Here is a 27,456-nt window from a genome sequence, read left to right as displayed (position 1 = left end):
TGGGAGGGGACCTTGTGCAACATTATGATGGAGCTCTGAATGCATCTGAGGTGGAGAAGTACAAAGGCATCTCTTTGTTCTGGCTTTTGGAGAGGTTGGAGAAATTCATTGCCTTCTGTGCAGCCTGCAATCCCATCTTTGAAAACAATACCCATCTCCAGGCTCTCCCATTATCTACATACCCTCTCCCTGCGAGAATGGTCTTGGTAAACACCATGATCTGTCCTGCTGCCAGTGCACAGCAAAATGTTGGTGGTTTTCTCAAGAACTGTCTATAAATGATACCACATCCTAATTTGGGTCCAAGACTCAGAGGATGCTTAAGCAGAACTGCTGATAGCTGCATGCGAAGGGAAATTGCCTAAATACCTGGCCACACCACATGAGCAACTGACCTGGCCTGGAAAAATGGGCAAAAGTGAAAGCTCAAACAATTTGAGAGAATGGTGTTGGTAGAAAAGAAGAACCAGGTCTTGCAATAATGCTCGTAGACAAACGTGCCAACAGACAGAGCAGCTCTGTTTGAACCACGAGCCACCACATCACATTCAGGAGCCCCACCTGAAGTAAACCATACCCACTGATAACAGAGGAACCACCTGCGCCATGCCCTACTACTCATCTCTTCCCTGCCCGGCCCAAGAGCCTACCCTCATTTCTCTAGACTAGAGCGCAGATGTGAGATCAGGGCTATCTGGTTTCCAAGAACTTTGGGGAGATGGAATCTGTTTACAGATCAACACAATGGTGGACTCTTGTGCATCAGGGAGCTTTGCAGATCGGGCCCTAGTCCAGCGTATCCAGTTACCAATTCGTCCCAAGGCTAGAAGCTCAAAATCCTGCCAGGCATCAGCAGCACTGGCCCTTTAAATGCAACTGTTTCTCCCACATATCTCACTACCAAGGTCATAGAGAGGCAACTGCCTGGAACCACTCAGTTTTAGCATTTGTCAAGAGGCACCTTCTCATCTATTGTTGAGACCACTGCTCCTTAGTCTGCTGTTTCCCTGGTTCTGTACTTGCTCTTTTGATATCTGCTTCTAAGTTTTTCTTATTTCAGGACTGGTTCAAATTTTCCTACTCTCATTTATAGGCCTAGGACTCTTGCCAGTAAATTCCCTTAAATCTTCTTGCTTTGTTGATTTAGGTGTGCTACTGCCCTGGGTTAGAGACTCTCCCTACTAACTTCTTCCCCGTAAAACACCCATATGATGGACTAATCTACTAGCTTTTCCAGTGAGAAGCTCAGATGCTGAAGCTTCATCTTAGCGAACTGCTGAGTGGGGGTCATGAGGATTCCTACAGCCACCTCTCAAGTGCCTGGAGTACTGTAAGTGGAGCAAGTAAATGGCCTACTAGGAAGTCCTTCGAGCAAGAGGTAGAGGAATTGTCTCCCTCTCTAAGGAACAGTTTCAGTGTGTTGGGCTGAGACTTCAAAGCTGGAAAACTTGCTCTTAGAGCAAGAGGACTTCTCCACCCTGGATGGTAGCTGACTGACATATCAATACGCCTGTAAGGAAAACATGGAGAACTCATTTGGTTATGCACTGTTGGCGCTTGTGAGTGCAGATTCTGAAGTCAGACCACCAGAGTTCAAATCCAGCTCTACTACTTCCTGACCATGGACCTTAGGAAATTATCTTACCTCTGTCTCAGTTCCCTCATTCATAAAATGGAGATGATGGTGCTAATAGCAGCAACCTCAAAGGACTATTGTGAGTTTATTTATTTTTATGGTTTATTTATTTATTCTTAAAGATTTTATTTATTTGAGAGAACATGAGCAGGGCGGAGGGCCAGAGGAAGAGGGAGAAGCAGACTCCCTGCTGAGCGGGGAGCCTGATGCAGGACTCGATCCTAGGATCCTGGGATCATGACCCCAGGCGAAGGCAAACGCTTAACCAACCGAGCCATCCAGGCACCGTATTGTGAGTTTTAAATTAATTATTACATCTTTTTTTTTTAAAGGATTTTATTTATTTATTTCAGAGAGGGAGAGAGAGCTCAAAAGTCGGTGGGCGGGGGGGGCAGGCAGAGGAAGAGAGTGAAGCAGGGAGCTGGATGTGGGGCTCGATCCCAGGACCCTGAGATCACGACCTGAGCTGAAGGTAGACGCTTAACCAACTGAGCCACCCAGGCACCCCTGAATTATTACGTATCTTAAAAGTGGTCAATAATTGTTATCTACTATTATTATTGGGCCAATTCAGAAGGACCTGGATATTTACAGAATATTCTAGGGTACATATAACTTTGTTTACATAAGAATGATGACAAATAAAAAAGTAACCGTTCTAGACATGCTTGGACAAATTGAATAGTTGATGATGTCTTTCAGTCTGTAATATTCCAGGAGTACCTCAAAGACTCAGGAATGGAACTGTCTACAACTTCTGAGATAGAAGAGTATATAGATATCTCAGTGACAGCTTAATTTACTTTAGCCTAATACAAACCTCTATTCATGGTCTACTATCTCTATACCACCTCTAAGTCAATACTCAGAATAATATATATTAGACCCCAGATTAGATTACTGAGACTTGGATAATCAACTTGGAGATTTGGATGATACTTAATAAGTTTTTTCCTTTCCTTAAATGGTAGGTTTTCTAGATCATCGATACTCAGAAGTAGTTCAAAACCCACTTTTCCAACTACACTGTGCTGCTGATATACTACTTACAAAGGAAATAATAAATGTTATTTAGCAATCTTATCTCCTCACTTGCTACCACAAAAAGGGTGAGAGATAAGGTATTGTTTCCTTCAGGGCTGAGAGAGCATCTTCAGAGTTTAAGAGCATGTTCACATCTGCCCTGGTCATGAACCTCCTCACCCCTACGTCAATATAATGCATGCCCTCAACAGTGTGGTAGGGGGCCACCCTCTGGCCAGAGGACCTTCCAGAAGGAAGTGATGCCTGCCATTATGGCCACCCTTGAAGCATCCCATAATGGGATCTGATCAATGCTGACTAGAAACATTCTGAGGTCCAAATCTTGGGTCCCTCTTCTTTTTGCCAGCAGGATTTCAATTCACATTCTCAAATACACCTAGCCTTTGAAGTTCCCAAGATTCCTGCTTAAAATTGCATGGGCCAAGACAGTGAAGAGACCCCTTGACAGACCCAAGGAGGTACACCTGGGAGAAGGATGCTGGTGAAGAATAGGTGAGAGAGGACACATAGGAAATGACTAGCCAAGTGGATGTGTGTGAGGCTATAGTGGATGTGTTGGATAGTTAAGGTTTCTTCAACAAATTTGAGCATGTTTTCAACAAATGCAAATATTTCTGTAAGCACCTTGCGGTTTCTAAATTACTTTTGGGCATGTGCTGTTACACATACACACACATGTGCACATATGTCTTGATTTAGGATTTTAGGACTGCTGAATACCCTTAAGCCATTGAGTAATAGTTTTTCCCTCTAAATACTTACAGTGCTTTGTAATATTTTCCACTTTGTCAGGAGTTTTGGCAGGAGCTAACATGCAAGTAGGAGCAAGTTATGGAAAGGGCCACACCTGCTGAGAAGAGAAGCAACTCCTTCATCCAGGAACAAAGCAAGCTTATCATAAAAGACAACACCTGAAAAATCTAGTTGAGATACCTGTGATGCACACCGTAGACACCTACCAGCTTAACTTCTCATATCTCTGTGAAAGAGCTGCTTTTCGAGTAACTTTTTAAAAACGTGCTCTAACACTTCTGAGTCATCAGAGAAGACAGTATTGTAGGTAACCTGAAAGAGAAGGATCCAGGCAACATTTAGGACAGTTTGGAAATATTCTTGTCCTCATACTTTTAAGTGAGAACCCGAGACTTTCTCTCCTCAGCAATTCTTAAGGGCTGTTGGCACTCAGGAAGTGGAGAATGACCTAGTTTTGAGGATGACATATGTAGTGTGACATGTTGCTCTTTGGAAGAGAAATATATAATTAAAAAAAACCAACCACTCAACATTAGGAATTTCTACTTTAATGATTTGAGACATAACAAACACATTTATCTGAAATTCTCTGTTAGGAGGCTTCCCTTGACGTACACCCATCATCTATTCAACATTTATTGCACATCTACAATATAGTAGGGGCACCAGGGATACTGCAGTGAACCCTGTCTTCACATAGTTCATATTCTACTGGGGAGAGATTGGCAACAAACAAAGGAAGAAATAGACGATGTGTCAGAGGAAAAAAACGGAACAAGATAAGAGCTTGGGGAATGATAGGGATGCTATTTTATGAGGGTCATAAAGATGGGACTAGTGAACTTAGTTGGTGAGATGAGCTGAGACCTGAATGGAGCGAGTTAGTAATATGACAATGTGGAGGAAGAATGGATACTAGATAGAAGTTATAGCAAGTACAGAGTTCCTACAGTAGAAACATGTTTGGCATGTTTAAAAAACATCAAAAAAGCCAGTGTGGCTGGAGTAGGGTGATGGCGGGGAAGAGTGATTGGTAGTCAATGAGGTACTTGCACAAGCTGCCAAATATCCAGTCTTAGAGCTAAGAAAAGGACTTGGTAGTTTAAGTATGTTGAGAAGCAAGTCGAGGTTCCTAGCAGGGGAGTGACCTGATAAGACTAAGCAAAGGATTGTCTGGTTGCTGTGTGCATCACAGATTGGAAGCAGCAAAGTGGAACAGCCCAGTAAGAGAGGACCACAGTAAACTAGACAAGAAAAGATGCGAGTTGGAATGACAGCTGTACCAGTGGAGGTACCAGGAAGTATGCAGATGCATTCTGAATATACAGCCAGTATGACTTGCCTAAGGATCAGAGATTACGGTCAAACACCACATCTATGGTATAGCTAGAATCTGCCACTGGGCCTTCTGATTCTCCATTCATTGCTCCTTGTCACACCAACCTCTTCTTGCTACCATGAAATATTAGCATTTAACTTCACAATGTCATATGAACTATTCTTAATCAAGGAATATATTTGAAGTGTTCTCATTACAGAACCTAGCTAGTTGGAATCTATTTCACAAACTGTTAAACACAAGTGAAAAGTGGTATATGTGCAGCAGTCATGATATTGAACCCTCTGGCAACGAGTTCAGATGTGTCAGAGACAGCAATGATATTCAGACTTGCATTATATAGATAATACATATTATTTCACAATTATTGTGTTACCAAAGACATCTTTTGATTAGGTATACATATCTAAGAAAATACTTATTTATAAGTAGTCAGCAAACTTTGAAAATACTCAATGCTTTTTTTGCTATGAATAAACATCTAGACCTTCACCTGTCAGAATATACATTCTTCTCAACTTTCAACAAACCAGATGTTGAATGTACTCTGTGTCAGACACTAGATGTGAAAAAAAAGGTCCCTTTTCATCAAGTAAACAGACAAAAATAAAAAAGAAGCAAAAAAATTTAAAAATACAAACACCTGTTGAAAACTATTGCTCAAGTAATGCTAGAGTAAACAGAACAGCTAAATCCTGCACAATTGTCAGGAAAAGTTTTCCTAGATATGCAAGCATGGGTTTTAAGAAAAGGAATCAGATTTGGCAGGTAGAATATTCTAGGCAAGGAAGATACAGCACGGAGAGGCTAAATGGTAGAAGTAAGCCATGGCATATTAGTCCACACCCAGGTGTAATAGGACTGGATCATTATTAGCTAAAGGTGGAGGAGGCAATTAGAGGAAAGCTGCAAACATAAGCCAAATCATTCACAGCTGACATCTGAAAAGTAATGACTGTGATAAAAAAACATTTAAGTGGTTTTTGGTTTGTTTTGCTGTTAGCAGTACACATTATAAACAGGTGCCACTGAAGGCAGATTTCTTACATTCAACGCTCAGCATTCATCAGTATGTCTATTTTTGTTTATTAAATTTTAGTTCTTTTAATGTTTACTTATTAAGTTTATTAAGTTCTCTTAAAATACACTTTTTAAAGTCAAGACACACCATGAAAAAGTTTTTCCCAAGAAAACGATGCAAAGAGCAGATTACCAATCAATTAACAAAGGTAAGAGGAGCGGTTTTCTATCCCCTGCTTCCAAGCCAGTGTGCAGTAAACTTTAAGTCGGAAAAACTGCTTTAATCCATGAGATGCCTTTAAAATGTTTAGCACAGGGGTGCCTGGGTGGCTTAGTGGGTTGACCGGCCAACTCTTCAACTGGGATCAGGTCTTGATCTCCGGTGAGTTCCAGCGGGCTTTGGGCTCCACGCCGGGTGTGGAGCCTACTTAAAAAAAAAAAAGAAAGAAAAAGAAAAGCTTAGCATAGTGTCTGGCCCATAGTAAGCACTCAGCAACTTCTGGTTATTATTTTGACCTTAGACTCTCAAGCACTTGGAATTCTGTTTTCTCATTTTTCGAGGAAGAAATGGGCCACCGATAGTCCCTGAGGCTCCTGCCAGCCCTGACAATCTCCTATTTCAAGTACTCATGGAATGAATATTTGCTGAACAAACAGACAAAATAAACTGTCCAAGCGGTCCGGCTAAGCGCCCACCAGAGAACCAGCCGAGAGGACAGGATCAGGCGCTTGGTCCCACACGCCAGTGTTTGGGGGTGGAGAACACATCACACTCCCCCTATCCAAGACCAATAGGCGGAGCTGAGTGAGAGTTTTGTTTGCGATCTTAGCCCTACCCGCAGCCAAGTCCTTACTCCTTTCCGGCCTTAGCGAGCCTATCTCCCTGCGGACGCCCCGCCTGCGGCCGGAATCGCTCTTCCCAGCCAGCGGGGCAGCTTCCCACATCCACGGCGCTCCGGGCACGCCCCTTCCGGCCGAGGCCCCACCCACCGGCTTCGCCCACGGTCCCGCCCCTCCGCGAGCTCGGCGCTTGGTCCTCTCAGCGCCCGCCGCCGGCCGCGTCCACCCCCGACGCTCTGAGGTCACCGACGGGGCCGGCCTGCGGGGGGCGGAGGGACGGACTGCGGGGGGCGGAGGGACGGAGGAAAGATGGCGGCCGAGGCCGGATATTGGCGCCGCCTCCCCCAATCCTGGAGCCGGCGCAGATGAGGCGGCTCGGTTGGGGCCAGCGGTGCTTCGGAACCGGAGCTGGGGGGACCCTGGCGGTGGGGCCTGGCCCTGCTGTATGCCGGCGCCTCGGCTAGAGTGAGCGGCGGCGGCGGCGGCGGCGGCGGCGACGCCTCTTTCCCCTGGCCCTCTCCCTGTCGCTGTGAGTCCGAGCGGGTGGCAGGCGGCACAGGCGGCGGGGCCGGGATGGAGGACGTTAACTCCAACGTGAACGCGGACCAGGAGGTGCGAAAGCTGCAGGAGCTGGTGAAGAAGCTGGAGAAGCAGAACGAACAGCTGAGGAGCCGCTCTGGGGCCGTGCAGGGCGTCGGCTCCCTCGGGCCCGGCAGTCCGGTTCGGGCTGGCTCGTCCACTCCCTCCTCCGGCGCGGCGTCCCCTCGGGGCTTCCCCCTGGGCCTCAGCGCCAAGTCCGGCAGCGGGATCGGGTCGGGCCCGAGGCGGACGAGTAGCGAGGAGCTGCGGGACGCCACCTCCTTGCTGGCAGCGGGCGAGGGCGGCTTGCTGGACGAGGTGGAGCCGCTGCGGCCCGAGGAGCTGGAGCGCCTGTCAGGCTGGGAGGAGGAGGAGGAGAGCTGGTGAGCGCGGGCCGCCGGGCCGGGGCTGGGCGGGGACGGGCCCAGGGGCAGAGAGCGTCTTCCGAGGGTACCCCTGGTAAGACACCTCGCTTTGTGTAGCCAGATCCGCTCTGCTGACGGGGACTGGTGGGTTTTTTGCTTTGGCTGCAGAAAGGTCAATTGGAGTTGGGGATTCGAGGCGTGCTAGAGGAACGAACGGGGTTTGTAGCTAGTTTTATTTTCTCCTGGGTTGTTGTGGACCCTCTGGGTTTTAGACCCCGTTGGGAGGTCTGTGGTTTGGCCCAGCCTGGGAAGGAAGGGCTGCTCGCCGGGGGAGGAGTCGGCAGTGGGAAACTGCTTTGTAAGGAAAGGATCTTGCTTTGTGTGAAATACTGGCTTTCGGAGGGTGGCCTGAGCATTTTGGATGTCGGGGAGGGGTCTGCATGATGAGGTATCACCGGATCCGGGGAGCAGACCACAGTGGTCTAGTGCAGTGGTCAGTGGTTTGGACTGGTGGGAGATGGGTACATTTCTGGCTGCGATGGGGACACCGTGTGAATCAGCACTCCTCTTTGGGTAGTGGGGTAAAGCTGGCTTTGTGTGAAGAGGACAGAGGACGGTACCGCTTTGTGTGAAAAGTCAAGGGTGGAAGAAGAGCCTGGCTCTTTTTTAAAACAAGAATTGGGTCTGTCATTTTTCGGAGTTGTGAAGTGACAGCACATCCATCCTTAATTTCTGTGTCATCCTAGGGGAAGAGAAAAGGAGCCCTATTTAAAAAATATAAACCAAAGCTGCATTGTCATAAGCTACTTCATGATAGAATTGTGACCTATACCGTAATATCACTTACATAAATAGAAAGGTCATGAGAGGCATTCTCCCTCATTTTAGTGCAACCCCATAAAGATGTCTGTGAGAAACTCTTAATTTATCCCTTTTTTGGGTTTTGATTTGTAGTTAAAATGTGTCAGCTCTTTGTTGAAATTGAAACTTTTAAGCCAGTAAAGTTGAAATTCTTCCTGGGCTCTAATATTGCAGAGGTGCAACTTTACAGTTACTGGGGTAGTTACGAGCTTTGCCTGGATTCAGGCCCTGGCTCTGCCACACTAGCTGTATGACCTTGGGCAAGTTACTCTGCACTTCACTTTCTTCCTCTATTTGATGGAGAAAATAATAGTTCTTATCTCTATGGAGTTATGAAGATTACATGAGATAATCCACATATGCTTTTGGCACTGGGTCTGGCACATAGTAAACTCTTCAAAACTAACTGCGATTACTCTTAAGCCTAGTTATTTAAATTATGAAATATTCAGTAAGCTCTTATAGGATCTTGAGGGAAAGTCTAAAGATTCATAACATGTTGATCCCTGCTCATTATGGCAGTTACAGTCTTGGGAGCCAAGTTTTATGCAATTAAATAAGCTAGGAGATACACAATGAATTGCAAAAAAAAAAAAAAGTGAGCAAAAGTGCTGAGAATGCTCAGAAATTGGGAAGAAAATAATGGTTCAAAGTAGCTGAGGCAAACTTTGGGGAGAGGTGGCTTTGGAGCCTGGAGGTGGGGAGAGAGTAGGAAGGGCTTTTTTTTTTTTTTTTTTTTTTAAGATTTATTTATTTGACAGAGATAGCCAGCAAGAGAGGGAACACAAGAAGGGGAGTGGGAGAGGAAGAAGCAGGCTCCCAGCGGAGGTGCCCGATATGGGACTCGATCCCGGAACGCTGGGATCACGCCTGAGCCAAAGGCAGACGCCTAACGAATGCGCTACCCAGGTGCCCCAGGAAGGACCTTTTATGCTTTGACAACTGCTAGAGCAGAGTCAGATATTTGTACTCCCAATTAGGAAGGTTTGAATTAGAGATACTCGAATATATCATATCAAGCTGTTATTTTTTTTCCAAGTAATACGAAATATTATTAGAACTGTCTTGGTAGTGACAGTTTTTCATATTAGTGTGAGATCACGTCCTCCCAAAGGAATCCTGGGTGTGTGTACACTTTAAAAGAATCCAGAATTATTTAAATATCATCACATGCCTCTTCCAAGTGATGATGATAATGATGCTCTTAATAATGAGGATTAGCTGCACTCATGAGCCCATTTTAGATTATGTATTATTAGAACACATTGACTGCACTTGGGGAAGCTGAATACGTATTTTGCTGCTTCGGTTTCCGAGCAGAGTTTGTTCAGGTAAAGCAAGTCTTAAATACTATGCCGGAGTTTTCTTTTGACCAGGTGGCTCCTGCTTATTGCTTTGATCTTGATCCTATCCTTTTTCTGAAAAGATTTGTGTGAATTGAAAGTTTTATAAATCATTTAAAGTCATTTAGAGTATGTTTCTGGAGTACAAGTGGGAAGGGGTGGGTGTTAGTGGCGGGGGCAGATTTCAAAGAATCAAGAATTTTTTCTTAACACACTAAAAATCTACTTTCTGTAACTTACACCCATTGCACCTTCTTTTTCATCTAGAGTAATGTTTTTCCCCAAGGGTATACTACAAAATACTAGTTCTGAAGATGTAAATAGATACTATGTGAAAAAAATAATGGTGGGTCTGAGGTTAAATATATGTGGGAAAAACAAGGTTTAACAAAAATAAACAGGTTTCCTTAATCTTGGACTTGGTTGATATGCTAATTGTATATTGAATATAGTAAATTTCTAAGTGGTAAACTATTTTTGAGCTCCCAAGGAACTCGTACCTATAGAACACATTTAGAAAACAGTGCCTCAGAGCAGTGGCTTTCACAGCCTTTTTATACCTTTTTTTTTGGACCCACCTTCATGATAAATATATTTTACATCATAGTCTATTACACATGTATATGAATAATTGAAACATGTATCACAAGACTATAGTTACTTTTAGTACATGTGGTAAACTCTAATATTTTATGTTTCTTTAGGAAAGAAGTGCTAGTTAACCCATTAAGCTGATTTTGTGACCCATTAATGGGTTGTATCTCAGTGTGGAAAGCACTGTTCTAGAACAACTTGTAAGAGTCAGAGAAAGCAGTTGACATCACTGTACATCACAGTGTATTAGGCTATAACGGGTAGCTTATAAACATTTTTGTGTTTAATTTTCATCCACTTGTGAATTAAGTATTATTTTCTAGGTAAGGAAACAATCTTTCTAAGCAGCAAATAACACAGTAAATGATGGAGTCAGGATTTGAATCCAGGACTTTATGACCTGAAAGCCTATGCTGTTCACCCAGTATTTTGCTTTTTCCAGGTATAATCCCTTTTCCATGTGAATGGCCCCTTAAAATATTTGAAGACTACTGTCATGGTCCTCTTGACCTCTTCTACCCACCACACACACACAGCATTCTCATCTCTTCTGCAGAGTAAAGCAGTCTCAGTTTATTTCATCATTTCTAGGTAATATAATTTTCTGATCCTTCAACCACGATCACTTTTCTCAATGAATTCTAGCTGCTCATTGTCATTAAACATGGTACTCAGAACTGTACTCAGCATTTTATTATTTTTAAAGATTTTATTTTTTTAAATCTCTATGCCTGTCATGGGGCTTGAACTCACAACCCCCCAGATTAAGAGCTGTATGCTGTACAGACTGAGCCAGCCAGATGCCCCTGTACTTAGCATTTTATTTTATTTTTAAAGATTTTATTTATTTATTTAAGAGAGAGAGAGCGCGCACAGAGGCAGAGGGAGAAGCAGACTCCCCGCTGAGCAGGGCCCCCCCCCCCCCAATGTGGGGCTTGATCTCAGGACTCTGGGATCATGACCTGAGCTGAAGACAGACGCTTAATCGACTGAGCCACCCAGGTGCCCCTGTACTTAGCACTTTAGATGATACTTGACCAGACAGTGTATGGTGAATACACCTTGCCTGAGCTAAATGCTGTTATTTTGAAACCAAATATTTCATTAACAGTTTTGGTTTCTGTTGCTTATGTTTAATATGATCCAGTAGTGTCAATTACACTTAGTATCTTTTATACATAAATTGTTAAACTAAGTCTCCCTAACCCTGTTTTTGTGTAATGAATTCTTTAGGCTTTTTTTTTTTTTTTAAGATTTTATTTATTTATTAGAGACAGAATGAAAGAGATAGCGACAGAGAGCACAAGCAGGGAGGAGAGGGAGAAGCAGGCTCCCTGCTGAGCAGGGAGCCCGATGGGGGCTCTATTTCAGGACCCTGGGATCATGACCTGAGCCTAAGGCAGATGCTAAACTGACTGAGCCACCCAGGTGCCCCCCCTTTTTTTTAAGATTTTATTTATTTATTAGAAAGATAGTAATTCTTTAGGCTTTTGTATTTATATTTATATATTAGGCTTACATTTAAATTAGGTTTTTATATTTCATTTCTTAGTGTTGATTTAGGTATTTAATATTATTTTTTGTCATTTTCATATTTGGTAGGCATACTGGGTCTTCATTTAAGTTGTCGATAAAAATGTTAAAATGACAGAGTAAAGGGCTCTGAAATGTGCAGCTCAACTAGAATCCCTCCAGATTAACATCAGTCTATTAACACACATTGTGATTGTTAGTAACTTCCACTTGTTATTATCAAGCCCATATGCCGTTTTTTAAAAGATTTATTTATTTGTCAGAGAGTGTGAGTGCACGCAAGCAGGGGGAGGGACAGGCAGAAGGAGAAGCAGGCTCCCCACTGAGCAAGGCACCTGAAGCGGGACTCCATCCCAGAACGCTGGGATCATGACCTGAGCCAAAGGCAGGCACTTAACCGACTGAGCCACCCAGGTGTCCCCATATGCCATTTTATATGGGTATTATGAAAGATTTTTGCCAAACTACTTGCTGTAATTAAGTTATACTGTGCCTACAGTGTCTTACCTGCAGTGAAGTAAACCTATCAAAATAGAAATTGCATTTTATTTGGTTTGACTTGTTCATGGTGAATCCTCTGGCTTTTTCCTTTTTTTAACTTAATGGACATTTTGTTTAATTTAATTTTGAATTTTGCAAGGATAAGTTTGGTCTGGAAATTCTAGACCTACTTATTTTTCTCTTTAGAAATTATCACATTTCCTCTTACCTACACTTTTGACCCTCACATGTTACTTTATTAATATTTTTAAAATTTTTATATAAATTCTAGTTAATATGCAGTGCAATACTGGTTTCAGGAGTAGAATTCAGTGATTCATCACTTACATAAAACACCCACTGCTTATCATAGCAAGTGGCCTCCTTAATACCCATCTAGTCCATCCCCCACCTCCCTCCCTCCATCAACTCTGTTTTCTATTGTTAAGAGTCTCCTATGGTTTGTTTCCCTCTCTTTTCCCCCCTCCCGTATGTCTATCTGTCTTGTTTCTTAAATTCCACATGAGTGAAATCATATGGTATTTGTCTTTCTCTGACTTATTTCACTTAGCATAATACACTCTGGCTCCAGCCACATCATTGCAAATGGCAAGATTTCATTCTTTTTGATGGCTGAGTAATATTTCATTGTGTGTATATGTATATATACATATACAATATTGGCTATTGTGGACGTTGCTGCTATAAACATCAGGGTGCATTTACCCCTGCATTTACCTCAGATCTGTATTTTTGTATCCTTTGGGTAAATACTTAGTAATGCAGTTGCTGGGTCATAGGTAGTTCTATTTTTAACTTTTTGAGGAACCTCCATACTGTTCTCCAGAGTGGCTGCACCAGTTTGCATTCCCACCAGCAGTGTAAGAGGGTTCCCCTTTCTCCACATCCTCACCAACATCTTTTGTTTCCTGTGTTGTTAATTTTAGCCATTCTGACAGGTATGAGGTGGTTTCTCATTGTGGTTTTGATTTGTATTTCCCTGATGGTGAGTGCTGTTGAGCTTTTTTTCACGTATCTGTTAGCCTTCTGGATGTCTTTGGAAAAGTTTGTATTCAACCTGACATGGTATTTTCGATTGACATATTTTGAATCAATAATAATTCAGTGACAAAATTTCCATTATTTTACATTATTTGGAGGGGTAGGCCTAAATCTGTTTCAAGCTATATTCTGGCTTACATTCTTATTGTCTGTCACCTTGCCTTATTTGAAATTCAGTTTCCTTTGAAGAATGTTTATTCGGGCTGTCCATTTGAACAAAGTATTGACAGAAGTACAGAAGCTAAAGAATATTTCTGCCCACTTTTTGTCATTTAGTATTATTGCATATTTTGCTCCCATGTTATGAGCTATTCCTCTTTTGATACTAATGTTCTCAGTATACTTTTTTTATCCATAAATATTTGTTGATTGTAATTCACATGCAATAGAACTTGCCCTTAAGTGTGTAATTTAGTGGCTTTTTTAGTATATTCACAAACTTGTACAGTTGTCACCACTATCTGATTCCAGAACATTTTCATTAGTACCCTCCCTGCCCCACTGCTTAAAAAAACAAAAAAAAATAAAGAAAGAAAAGAAAAAACCCGCCAAACCCATTGTCAGTCATTTCCCATTTCCCCCTCACCCCAGCTCTACTTATATACTTCCTGTGTATATGGAACTGCCTCTTCTGGTCATTTCATATAAATGAAATTGTGGCATTTTGTGTCTGGCTTCTTTCATTTAGCATAATATTTTCAGGATTCATGTTGTATCATGTTTCAGAACATTTCCTTTTTTTCATTCCTTTTTTTGTTTTTTAAAGATTATTTGAAGTAGAGAGCACACGACGTGGGGGAGGGGCAGAGGGAGAGGGAGAAGCAAACTCCCGCTGAGCAGGGAGCCCAATGCAGGACTCAGTCCCAGGACCCAAAGGTCATGCATGACCTGAGCCAAAGGCAGACGCTTAACTGACCGAGCCACCAGGTGCCCCTTTTCATTCCTTTTTATGTCTGAATAATATTTTACCACATTTTACTTATCCATTCATCAGTTGATGAGAATTTGGATTCTTTCCACCTTTTGGTTTTTATGAAAAATGCTGCTGTGACCGTTTATTTACAAGTTTTTATATGGACATTTTTTCATTTTTTTGGGTATATACCTAGGAGTGGAATTATTAGGTCAAATGGTAACTCTATGTTTAACTTTTTGAGAAACTGCCAGACTATTTCCATTCCCATCAGCAATACACAAGGGTTCCAATTTTGCCACATTCTCTCCAACACTTCTTATTGTCTTTTTTGTTATACAGCCATTCTATTTGTATCTCATTGTGGTTCTGATTTGCATTTCCCTAATGACTAATGGTGTTGAGCATCTTTTCACCTATTTATTGGCCATTTGTCTATCTTTGGAGAAATGTTTATTCAAGCCATTTACCCATTTTCTAATTGTGTTACTTGTCTTTATAAAAAGTTGTAAGTTCTTTATATATGCTGGATACTAATCCCTTATGAAATACATGATTTGTGAATATTTTCTCTCATTCTGTTTGTTTGGTTTTTTTTTTTCATTTTTTTTTTTTTTTAAAGATCTTATTTATTTGTCAGAGAGAGCACAAGCAGGGGGAGCAGTAGGCAGAGGGAGAAGCAGGCTCCCTGCTGAGGAAGGAGCCCGGTGCAGAACTTGATCCCAGGCCCCTGGGATCATGACCTGAGCCACCCAAGTGTTACTGTTTTTTCACTTTCTTGATAGAGTCCTTCGAAGCACAAGGTTTTTAATATTATGAAGTCTTATTTATTCTTGTTGCTTGTGCTTTTGATGTCATGTCTAAGAAACCTATGCCTAATCCAAGAACACAAGATTTGTTCCTATCTTCTAAAAGGTTTATAATTTTAGCTCTTACATTTAGGTCTTTGATCCATTTTTATTTTATTTATTTGACAGAGAGGGAGAGAGAGAGCATGCACAAGCAGAGGGAATAACAGGCAGAGGGAGGTGGAGAAGCAGGCTTTCTGCAGAGGGCTCAATCCCAGGACCCTGGGATCATGACCTGAGCCAAAGTCAGAGGCTTAACCAACTGAGCCACCCATGTGCCCCTTTTATCCATTTTTTAATTGTGGTGAAATATACATAATATCAAATTTTGCCACATTAAGCCATTTTTAAATGTATAGTTCAATGGCATTAAAGTACATTTTATATTGTGCAACCATGACCACCATCCATCTTCAGAACTTTTTCATTTTCCCAAAGTGGAGTTCCATACCTATTAAACTATAACTCCTCTTTCCTCCCTAGCCCCTGACAGCCATTCTTTCTGTCTCAATGAATTTGACTACTCTAAATAACTGATGTATGTGGAATTATATAATATTTGTGCTTTTGTGACTGTTTGAGTTCACTTAGCCCTATGTCTTCAAGTTTCATGTTGTAGAATGTCTCAGAATTTCCTTCCTTTTTTGGGGGGGGGGATTATCTCTGGAGCTTGATTTAATCTTATAATCCTCAATGGGCAAGAGAAAGCAACACTTAGATCTTTCTATCCCAAACGTGAGCTGTGTGATGCATATGATTTTCATATTTAAATATGGGATTTATATGTATATGCTGTTTTTCATGGCAAAAAAAAAAAAAAAAAAAAAAAACCGTAAAAGTCAGTCTTCAAACAATTTCCAATCATGTAGTTCATTATTGTCAACCACATTTACATTACTTCCCTTAGAGATAGATAGTATGTGGTTTTTACTTGCTGTGTTTTTTCATTCATGGTCCTTCATATCTAAGAATGAACCTATTACATGGCCTCTTTGTTTTAGGTATTCTTTTCATGGCAGACCATTGGTAGAATTTGCCTGTAATTTTATTTGCTAAGTCTAGATTAATAAAGCAGTTTGATTTGTAAATTATCACTACTTATCTGAATAGTTTGGCAGTTATTTGCTGATTAACATCTTGAAGTTTGTTTTCTAGGCTCTTCTGTACTAAGGAAATGTTAAAGTAATATCGCTCACGTGGGTGTGTGTTTTCAGTGAATTAAGAAATTACACATCTTGATGAGCATTTTATTCCCTTCCTAGTGGTTTTCCAGTGATGCTAGTGTGACTTAATTTTTTTTTTTTATTAATAGAACAAATACTTAGAACTCCTATGTGCGAACAGCACAATGTTGGGGATGCTGTGAGACATGATAATGCAGGTTCTTGCTTTCTTAAAAAATGGGATTTGTCCAAAAAGGGCCACATGATTTGTAAAATATATTACAATCACTATTTTTTAATTATGTTCTATATACAGAGTTCTGTATAAGACATTTTATGCATGGCAAATCATTTAATCTGCACAATTTTAAGTTATTATCTCCATTTTCTATTGTGGTAACATGCGAAACAAAAAATTACCATTTTAACCATTTTAAGTGTACAGTTCAGTGGCATATACACTGATTGTTATGTAGTCATCACCATCCATCCATCTGTAGAAGTTTTTATCCTTCCCCATTGAATTTCTGTATAAACAGTAACTCCCCAATTCCCCTATTCTCTTGCCCCCAGACCTTGGCAACTACCATTCTACTTTCTGTGTTTATGAATTTGACTACTATAGATACTTCATGTAAGTGAAATCACAGAATAGTTGCCCTTTTCTGTCTGGCTTATTTTTGTATCTTCAGAGTTCATCTGTGTTGTAACATGTGTCATGTTATCCCCATTTTGCAGGTAATGAAGTTAAAATCAAAGTCACATAGCTAATGTAGTGAGTTGAGATTCATGCTAAGCATGAAAATCCTGTCTAACGAAAAACATTTGATTTTGGTTTATTTAACCTATGGATATTTAGCTTTCGGAAGAGAACGTTTTTTAAATATTTGAAGGAGTATAATGAGGATTATTAGATTGATTCTGTAAAACTCTGGAGATCATTACTAGAACAATAGGTATAAATTAGAGGCAGGCAAATTTTAATTAAGATAAAATTTTCTAGTTTTAGAAAAGCTGTTTCTAGATGTATCTAGAGCTGTTTCTAGATGATATGGACTTTTTTTTTTTTTTTTAAGATTTTATTTATTTGAGAGCGAGCAAGCACAGTTGAGTGGGGAGGGGCTGAGGGAGAAGGAGATGCAGGCTCTCCACTGAGCAGAGAGCCTAATGTGGGGCTCGATCCCAGGACCCTGGGATCATGACCTGAGCTGAAGGCAGATGCTTAACCGACTGAGCCACCAGGTGCTCCTGGTATGGACTGTCTTTAAAAAGTTTAAGTAAATTTCAGGGGCATTTGGCTGGCTCAGTTAGTAGAGCATGTGACTCTTGACCTCAGGGTTGTGAGTTTGAGCTCCACTTTGGGGGTAGGTTACATTAAAAAAATAAAATCTTTTAAAAAAAAGTGTAAGTAACATTCAGCAGTGAGGACTGTTGAATAGTCCTGTGGCAAAGGATCTTACAAAGAGGTAAAAATTAGTTAAATTAGGTTACTTCTAAGTGTTCTTTTAACTCTGTTTCTGTGATTAAAATATTGCAGTCTATTTGGGAGTATAAGGTATCTTCAAGACAAAGTGCTAAGCTTAGATGTGGGAGAGATCTTTAGCAACAGGAGCATCATGGATTTTTTTTTTCTTTTTAAAGATTTATTCATTTTAGAGAGAGCAAGCAAGTGAGGGGAAGGGCAGAGGGAGCGGGAGAGAGCCTTGATCAGACTCCTCACTAAACTCAGAGCCCAGTGGTGGGCTCGACCTCACCACCCTGAGATCACTACATAAGCTGAAACCAGGAGTTAGGTGACCAACCAACTGCGCCACCCAGGGGCTCCTAGATTTTTTTTTTTTTTCCCTAAATCTGTAGCACATTTTTCTGAATATCCTCAGTAGTGGAAGATTCTTTTCCTTGTGAGAATAGGTATGAGTTTTGATAACTATTGAAAGTCATTATTCTAGTGAATAAAAATGGGTTAGCAAGGTGTTTGAAGTCCTGACCAGTCCAATTCCAGTTCTCCTTTTTCCTGTATTTACTTACTGTTGCCAGCAAACTTCATGGACATTCCTGCCTGGTGACATGTTCTGATGTTCATTCTGCAACAGAGCATCTTTTTTCTTTGTGAAATTCTAAATATCCTGCTTGGTTTACTTCCTTTTCAGTGTTACCTATCACTGTTTGCACGTCATTTTTAGAGTATATGTAACAAGACAACCTTGTACTTTGGTCTCTGTAGTCTAGATTGTGAGCAGTTTAAGCAGAGGGACAATATCATATTCATCTTCATGTGTCTGAACAGGCTCTCAGTATCTTGTGTGCAGTAAGAGTTTAGTTACATTAAATTACATTGAATCAATCTGATTGTTAGTGATGTTAGGTTGAAATGAGGTGAAGCTGGAAAATGAGACCAAATTCTTGCCTGACTTGATTACCCTCATGCTAGTTGAGATGAGGAATTTCCCACACATTCTGAATACTAGCAGATTGGAATCTGTACTCTCCCATGATGAATTAAAGAAGAAAATACTGTCTAGATAGTGTCTGATGTTAAAAACATCCGTTTTAAAATTAAAATAGTAATATCTCTTTGGTAGGATAACAGATGCACCCTGTTTTAAACTTGTTTGTACTTTTTGTGATTTCTAAATTTCCTGTTATGAACACAAATTTCTTTTGTAATTTAAAAAATCCTATTTATGGGACTTCTGGGTGGCACAATTGATTAAGCATCTGATTTTTGGTTTCAGCTTTGGTTGTGAGATTGAGCCCTGCACTGGGCTTTGCACTCAGCGAGGAGTCTCCTTGAGATTCTCTCTCCCTCTGCCCCTCCCACTCATGCACACGCATGTGCTCTCTCTCTCTCAAATCTTTTTTAAAAAAATCCTATTTATAAGATTTAAGTCAGTTTCATTACTTTGTGGTCACATAGATAGGGATCATAATATAACATGATACATTAAAAAGCCATTGATGTTTTTCTTATTACTTAGTGGTAGTAAGATTGTATATCACAGATGAAAAAAATTTGATTCCAATAAGTTTAGACATGTGTTTTTGATAGAACTGGAGCCTAAGTCAGCTGATGTATATGATTTTATCTATTATTCTTGTTTTTAACTTTGCATTTTAAAAATAAAATTACCCAGGAACTCCTGGGTGGCTCAGTTGGTTGTGTCTGCCTTCGACAAATACAGTTTTAGATACGTTCCTAGCAGACAGGCAAGGAGGCAGGTGGCTTGGTAAGTGGGGGAAGAAGGGAAAAATCCCTTCTGGTTTACGAAGGCATTAGCACCAGTTTCCCTGGAAGTTTGGTATACCGATTTCTTTGCCCAGAAGGCTCACAAGATGTGAGCTACACACAGCTTTGGGGTTCCTTATCTTATATTCCTGGAAAATAAAAAAGTTTCAGGGTTTTCCACCCCCACAAAAACAGACTACATACTTTATTTAGGCAAATCTAGTAGTAATATTTACACTTGGGGGGTACCTGGGTGGCTCAGTTGGTTAAGTGTCTACCTACAGCTCAGGTCATGATCCCAGAGACCTGGGATGGAGCCCTGTGTCAGGCTTTCTGCTCATTGGGAAGCCTGCTTTTCCTTCTCCCTCTGCCCCTCTGCCCGCCCCTCCCTGCTTGTGTTCTCTCTCTTGCTCTGCTCTTCTTCAAATAAATCTTTAAAAAATGAAAAATAAAATTTACACTTGGGTAATTTCATTTTTTTAATTTTTAAAAATTTTTAATTTTTAATTTTTTAAAGATTTTGTCAGAGAGAGAGCACACACTCAAGCAGGGGAAGCAGCAGGCAGAGGGAGAAGCAGGCTCCCTGCTGAGCAGAGAGCCCACTGTGGGGCTCAATCCCAGGACCCTAGGATCATGACCTGAGCAGAAGGCAGACGCTTAACTGACTGAGCCACCCAGCTGCCCTACATTTATTATTATTATTATTATTATTATTTTTTAAGATTTTATTTATTTGAGGCAGAGAGCACACGCAGGGAGGAGGGAAGATTGGGGGGGGGGGAGAAGCCGACTCCCCGGTGTGCAGGGAGCCTGTTAGTCACCAGGCTCAATCCCAGGACCCTGAGATCATGACCTGAGCTGAAGGCAGATGCTTAACCGACTGAGCCACCCAGTCGCCCCTAATTTTGACATTTTTTAAAAAAAGGAAACAATTTGGTAAGTAGCAAAATTAAGTGTCTTAATGTAAATGGGTTGAGTTACAGTAATGTACGGTTCCTTATGGTAAGGACTCATACCCCCCAAAGCACACTGCAGATTGTCTCTTGTGCTAGTTTAGTAGCAAAAATGAACATGTAAAAGTATGTAAATTTCAAGACTTTAGGTAATATAAGTTTTTATTTTGCCTGTTCCATTTATTCAAAATCACATCCTCTGGTGTCTTTCACTTGGGAATCCAAATTATGGAGGAAATGGACACCTTTAGGAACAAACTAGCTTATTTAAGAGGAAGGCTTTTTAAAACTAGGTCTTTAAACTAGGTGCGGCTCCAAAAAATGCAAAACCTACAGTTTGCTTTGACTTTTTTTTTTTTTTAAAGCATTTATTTATTTGACAGAGACAGCGAGAGAGGGAACACAAGCAGGGGGAGCAGGAGAGGGAGAAGCAGGCTTCCTGCTGGCTGAGCAGGGAGCCCAACGTGGGACTCCATCCCAGAACCCTGGGATCATGACCCCAGACGAGCCAAAGGCAGACACTTAATGACTGAGCCACCCCGGCGCCCCTGCTTTGACTTTGAAAAGGCTCAAATGCTGGAATAAAAGTGAAATTTCTTAAAGGTGTTAAAGGTCTATAGGGAGGGAAAAAAAAGTGATTGTATCTCCTTGAAATATGAAAAATAACAAAAACAAGATAATACAGTACCATATCTGATATGAAATTTGTGAAAGTATTTGGAAAGGTAAGGTGAAGAGGAAAATAGTGTTTAGTTAAAAATTAGAGGTTTAGAATCCATGAGGATGAATCAAACCGTCTCACACTTCTACAGTTTACTAGAAGGAAACTCCTCCCACACACAGCCCTCCATTTAAGAGCTTTTGCTCATTTTTCTGTGAGAGAGTAAGAAAGTACCAAATATGTGTGGCTATTAAAGGGTTTTGTTTGGAAGGTGTGAATAAAGAACCAAAGGTGGGCCAGGCTAAGTTTGTAAGTGGCCTGTGAGTCTGATAACGTTGAGGAATGGAACTTAATAGATGCTATCAAGTTAGGAAGTTTTAGAAGTATGTATTTAGTGCCTAATTAGTATTGTATTTTATAAGTATAATGTGATTAGGTTGTGTGTCTTTATTAATATTAGATGCAGAAAGAATAATTTAGTAATTTTAAGATGTGAGTATTTTTTGAGTGGGCTTGCTAATTTCCTTTCTAGGAGGGAGATAATTGACTTTGTTGACTTGTCATAGTAAAGTTCTTGTTTGCCATTGGTTATTCTTAGCTAGGGCTGTTCTGAAGAGGATTAGAAAATGAAATTTGAAAGAACTGATGAATCCTAGAAACCTGAGTCTACAGACTTGGAACTTGACAAGCAGGCATTATAGGTCTCAACTGGAGTACAGCAAGTGAATGAGAGAGGCTAACAAATAGCACTATGTATTAAATCTAATTTTGTCCTAATTCATCTTTAAATTCTTGTCTAGCACCATGCCTAGCCAATGGTACCTGCTACGTTACTATTTCCTTAAATGACTGAGTAGAACTTGATACTAAGGCTTCAGGGTACTTACAGTTTAATTTGCAGACAGAATGAACATGGAATTAGGTTCTCTCTGAAACCAACAATGAGAGTTCATTGAAGAAAGGCTTATATGGACTTGAATGTGATAAAGCATTTAGGTACAGGTGGAACAGTATTTCTTGCTGTCTGTCAGAATCAAGAAGGATGAGTGCTGTATTTGAGTAGGGTAAAGAGAAAGCCTGTGAAGATACTTCAGTGAAGGATGTTGGAGAACAAGTAGGAAATAAAGTTGAATCATTGGGTTGGGACCATATTGTGGATGTCCTGTGAAATCTAGGAAGAGATTTTGAGTGTTGGAATATTCGTAGCAAAATGGTATTTTGGAAAGATTAGTATGGCAATTGTACGTAGATGGGAAGAGAAGGCAGAGCTATGCTTTAAGGACTAGAAAACTGAGCCTCTGAATTTTATCAACTTTTTTTTTTTTTAAAGATTTTATTTATTTATTTGACAAAGATAGAGACAGCCAGCGAGAGAGGGAACACAAGCAGGGGGAGTGGGAGAGGAAGAAGCAGGCTCATAGCGGAGGAGCCTGATGTGGGGCTCGATCCTGGAACGCCGGGATCACGCCCTGAGCCGAAGGCAGACGCTTAACCGCTGTGCCACCCAGGCGCCCCTGAATTTTATCAACTTCTTGTGCCTAGAAGCATGTGGCAAAACTAGAATTCAAGCCAAAGTATTGAGAGATGTTCTTTGCATTTCATTCCAACTATTCATAATTGATTACATAAAAATCATCATATCAAACTAAATGATTAAAGATCAGAGTAGTTCCTCTTATATGACATTTATGTTGTTCAAAAATAGCATTTTGGTCTTACTAGTTCTCTTATATAAGGATATGGACATTTTGGGCCAGGTAATTCTTTGTAGTGAAGGCTGTCCTGTGCGTTGTAGGATGTCTAGCAGGCAAAAATCCCTCCAGACATTGCCAGATGTCCCCTGGGGGCAAAATCCGCTCAAGTATTGCCTTACAGCATATTTATGATACAGCCTCAACCTAACCAGAAATATTTAGTGCTGTATTGCAGGCATAAGGATTGCATTCTAGTAACTGTGTTCCCTTTACATTTCTAAGTCATAAAATAGTAATGTTCTGAAAATAAGAACTAAAGTAATTTACTGTACAAACCTAGGCACTATTTGAGAGTCAAGGGGGTGCTGGGATGCCAAAACAACAGGCTTAAATTAAGACTTATTTGGGCAAACTGAATGAACAGTCATCCTAGGAATTAATCATCACACATACATTCAGTACTTACTATGAGTAAAGTAGTATGTTAAGGTGGTAAGAAGTAGGCATGAGAACTACGGTGTTTGGAAAGCCTCGTGAAAAAAGTCTTGAATTGGTCTTGAAGTGAGGCTTGGATTAGATCAGGAAAATGGAAAGGAAATCCCTACTCCCATAGCAAAAAGAATTATGAACAAAGACATCTATGGTTTAACTCTCCAGGATGCGTGAGATGTACATTTATTTGGTTTAGCTAGACAAGAGGGATTTTTACTGGAGTAAATGGGAGAGAAGATCAAAGGATGTAGTTTTGGATGAGATAGCAAGGTCTTAAAATATTAAGCTGGGGGGCTATATTCAATGGGAAAGTTTTTGAGCTGTGAAACAATGTTATACTGATCTGGTTTTTTTTTTAGCTAAATGGTAGTGGATAGAGGATAGATTGCAAGAGTAAAAGTCTGGTAGGTATGTGAGAACCACTTAAGATTATTATAATTGCTTATGTTGGGTGAAATGAGGGTCTAGGCTTGAGTGAAGTCAGTGGAAATGAAAAGGAAGGGATGGATTTTAGGGGCATTAATGAATTGATAGGATGATTGAGCACATTGAATATGTAGATAGAAGAAACAGTCAAGGTTAGCATAAAACTTTTCATTCATTGACTGGAAAAATAGTAGTACCTATATGTGTTTCGAGGTATCTGATTTGTGGGGGATGCCTGTAGTGAACCACTGGAGCTCTGTGACATCCAGGAGAAAAATTAGGACTAGAATTATTTGAAACTCATATATGTCCAAAGAATGATAGTTGGTTATGATGAAACAAAAAAAGACTCCTGCAAATTAAAAGTTTCTAATAAATATAGAATAAAATAGTAGGAACAAATTTATAGTTGTATCTTGTGAGGCAGCAGTTGATAGAATAACAAAAATCCTGTGATATAGAAAATATGTGAAGAAATAAACTCAGTTTTTACACTTGTAATGTGTATTTTCAGACCCTTATGTCATCACTTCTAGTTTTGGTAATTAAACTTTAATAAGTGATATGGACAAAAACTGATGGGAAAGGAAGAAAGTTAAGAGACTGGAGAATAGGTTAAATGTAGAATCTTAAAGACCCTGGCATAATTTGATTACTGTCACTTGGGAGAGATCCTGGTTAGTTGTTATGAGTATCTTGAGAGGAACAAATGAAGTGGAATGGATACAAATTAAAATAGAAAAAATTTAGTTCTCATCTTGCAATAGAGTTACTAAGTGGTACAATCGAGAATAACTGTAGTATTTTTAAATAATTTTTCAAGAAGAAGTGCAGTGCCCTATTATGGATTCTTTATAGTTATTTCTTTCATTCATTCTGCAATATTGAATTCCTTTTCTATGTGAGGGGCAGGTTTCTTTGGGGTTGAGGTTAGAGCATAGAGATGATGGGGAAATATTCCTGCCTTTGAGATGCTTGGAGTCTCATATGAAAGACAATTAGATAATTATATATAAATTGTATATATACACACACAACTACAAATTCTAACAATGGAGGACTAGATTGGGTTTTCTTTCTAGGACAATGCCAGCTCTAAAAATACTGTCCCTGTCGCCTCTCAAAAGTATTTTATGCATTTTGACCATTTCAGTATACCGTATATGTCAGGAATCCTCACATACTCACTCTTATCTTTCTTTTTATAACTCAAAAGAAAAAGAGAAGAAAATGTTTGAGCTGGTCTTAATATTAACTTTAATTCTATTAACAGAGTGCAGTGTACCATTCTCACTTCTACTCTGGCATGTAACATAAAAATATTGCAGATTTTCTTTAGCACTTCAGTTACCTGATATTTTAGGCCAACCTGTTGTTGGGGATAAACACATATATTTAAATACAAATATTTAAACACATATATTTAAATATAAATATTTAAACATATATATGTATTTAGATTCCTCCCATTATTTTGTTCATATTTTCGCAAAGTGGATAAAATATTTTATAATTCAAGAAACTAATTTTAGGGGACGCCTGGGTGGCTCAGTTGGTTAAGCAGCTGCCTTCGGCTCAGTCATGATCCTGGAGTCCGGCATAGGGATCCAGTCCTGCATAGGGCTCCCTTCTCAGCATGGAGTCTGCTTCTTCCTCTGACCCTCCCCCCCGCCTCATGCGCATGCTCTCTCTCTCCCTCTCATTCTCTCTCTCTCTCTCAAATAAATAAAATCTTAAAAAAAAAAAAAACCTGATTTTAGAAGCTGTAGGAATACTGCAAATAGAAAATTCTCTGATAAGAGTTGTTTAATCTGTATTGTATTAACAAACCTTTGTTATCAGTGTTTTGTGGATTCTAACTTTATCCTCTCCTGTCTTTTCTCAGATATATGTGCAGAAACTTTCTTAACAATAAGAAAAATATATTAATTTTAAAAACGTAACCTTAGTTGACAAACTGTCAAAAGTCATTATAGTATGTATGCGTTATTATCTGGAATTCGAAGGACATGTTATTTGCTAAAAGTTATGACTTATTGGCTATCAGTACCATGGCTTCTACAGATAAAATCCTGTTTAAGGCATTTCACCAATAAAAATTTAGTTATTAACAAACAAAGTACTCTAAAAGAATCAGCGTGGGTTTTACACAAATACACACACTTCATATACATGTAACCTATATATCTGTATGTGTGTGTGTGTGTACACAGATGTAATTTATGTTCTTTGTGGACTAAAAAATTCTATCAGCAGTAATTGTTATCTATGTATGTGGTTGTGGCTGAAATTATATGTTTAAGGACTGTCATGCTTTGCAGCTATTGTCAAAATTTTGCAGTCTGGTATAGTTTGAGACTCCCAGCCTTCCTGATGTCTTTTCTCAAACAAAACAAAACACCAAAAACCCCAACACCTCAGTTTTCGATTGCTGCACTCTAGGTTGGTCTTACTGTAACTACTGTTCTCAGCAGTATGTGGCTGTGCCTCAAACACTAGAAGATTGTGTTTTTGAAGAAGTAAATTCCAACCTCACTTTTGTGGATTCCCAGAAAACATCAAAACTGTTTTGATTTTCTTAAATTAAAAAACTCTTGCCATACTGGAATGAGACTCTCTCTTGAGAGTCATGAAATGAAAATGGATGCATAGAGTGTCACTGTCTGAAATCTTGGAATTCACTGTTTTAAAACTTTTCTTTAGTCTTTTCAGCTTGCTTGCTTGCTCTGCCCTGTTTTTGGTTCACTGTGTTATATTTTGCTGTCATACTTTCTGTTTATATATATGTATTCTGTCCTGTAGCTAATGTCACTTCAGTGCTTGTAAACTTTTTTTTTTTTTTAAGATTTTATTTATTTATTTGTCAGAGCACAAGCAGGGGGAGCGGCACACAGAGAAGGGGGCTACTTGGGAGCCCGATGCGATGCGGGACTCAATCCTAGGACCCTGGGGTCATGACCTGAGCCGAAGGCAGACGCTTAACAGACTGAGCCACCCAGGTGTCCCAGTGCTTGTAAACTGCATAAGAATTTCTTAATGAATTTGCTTTGCTAATAATTACCATTATTATTGGTAATACCAATGATAGTTCTCTAAAAACCAGGAGAGTATTTTATATTTCTTCATATAAATGTAGTATATATGCCTTTAAGTCTGATAATGGGCCAAATATAATAGTTAATAATGGCATGATCAATCTAAAATTTCAAAAAGACTCTTGGTATATATATGAACTGAAGATATTTTTTCCAATTGAGAATTGAGTTCTGATTTTTTTACTGTAATAGTGGGATCGATTACAACTTTATACTTTATGGTTGGTAGGGCTTAGGAAAAGAGAACAAGGAACGTCAAGAGCCATTACAATGATGAGTACACTGGAATCTTTTGTTTTTAAGTAAAGTCGACCCCCATCGCGGGGCTCGAATTCATGATCCTGAGATCAAGAGTCCCATGCTCTACTGACTGAGCCAGCCAAGAGCCTCATTAGGCAGTAAAATATAATAGTTAAGAGCACAGGTTCTGGACTAATACTGGTTTTGTCATTTAGTAACTGTGTCACTTTGGACAAGTCATTTATCGCATTGTGCCTCAGTAACCTTATCTGTAAAATGGGGATTATAATAGCAAC

At 40.0% G+C, this 27,456-nt stretch overlaps 1 protein-coding gene and 1 long non-coding RNA gene across 3 annotated transcripts in view; one reads left to right on the top strand and one right to left on the bottom strand.

Moving 5' to 3' along the window:
* Window positions 1-3,965: 3,965 nt before the first annotated feature.
* Window positions 3,966-6,622, bottom strand: LOC103672716. The gene is made up of 2 exons (XR_571225.2): window positions 6,309-6,622; window positions 3,966-6,216 (listed from the first exon to the last, which is right to left on the bottom strand). It is a non-coding gene; the product is annotated as an uncharacterized LOC103672716 (long non-coding RNA).
* Window positions 6,623-7,058: 436 nt separating this feature from the next.
* SLAIN2 (SLAIN motif family member 2) overlaps window positions 7,059-27,456 on the top strand; it is a 78,146-nt gene continuing 57,748 nt past the window's right edge. For both annotated transcript variants that reach the window (XM_040624987.1, XM_008701515.2), the window contains exon 1: window positions 7,059-7,594. In XM_040624987.1, coding sequence (XP_040480921.1) covers window positions 7,206-7,594 — 389 coding nt within the window. In that variant the 5' untranslated portion in view covers window positions 7,059-7,205. The remainder of the gene's footprint in view (window positions 7,595-27,456) is intronic.

The sequence above is a fragment of the Ursus maritimus genome, unplaced genomic scaffold (genome assembly GCF_017311325.1).
Source record: "Ursus maritimus isolate PB19 unplaced genomic scaffold, ASM1731132v1 scaffold_8, whole genome shotgun sequence".
NCBI lineage: Eukaryota > Metazoa > Chordata > Mammalia > Carnivora > Ursidae > Ursus > Ursus maritimus.
Note: the sequence above shows the minus strand (reverse complement) of the source record. Positions and strands in the feature narration are given on the sequence as shown.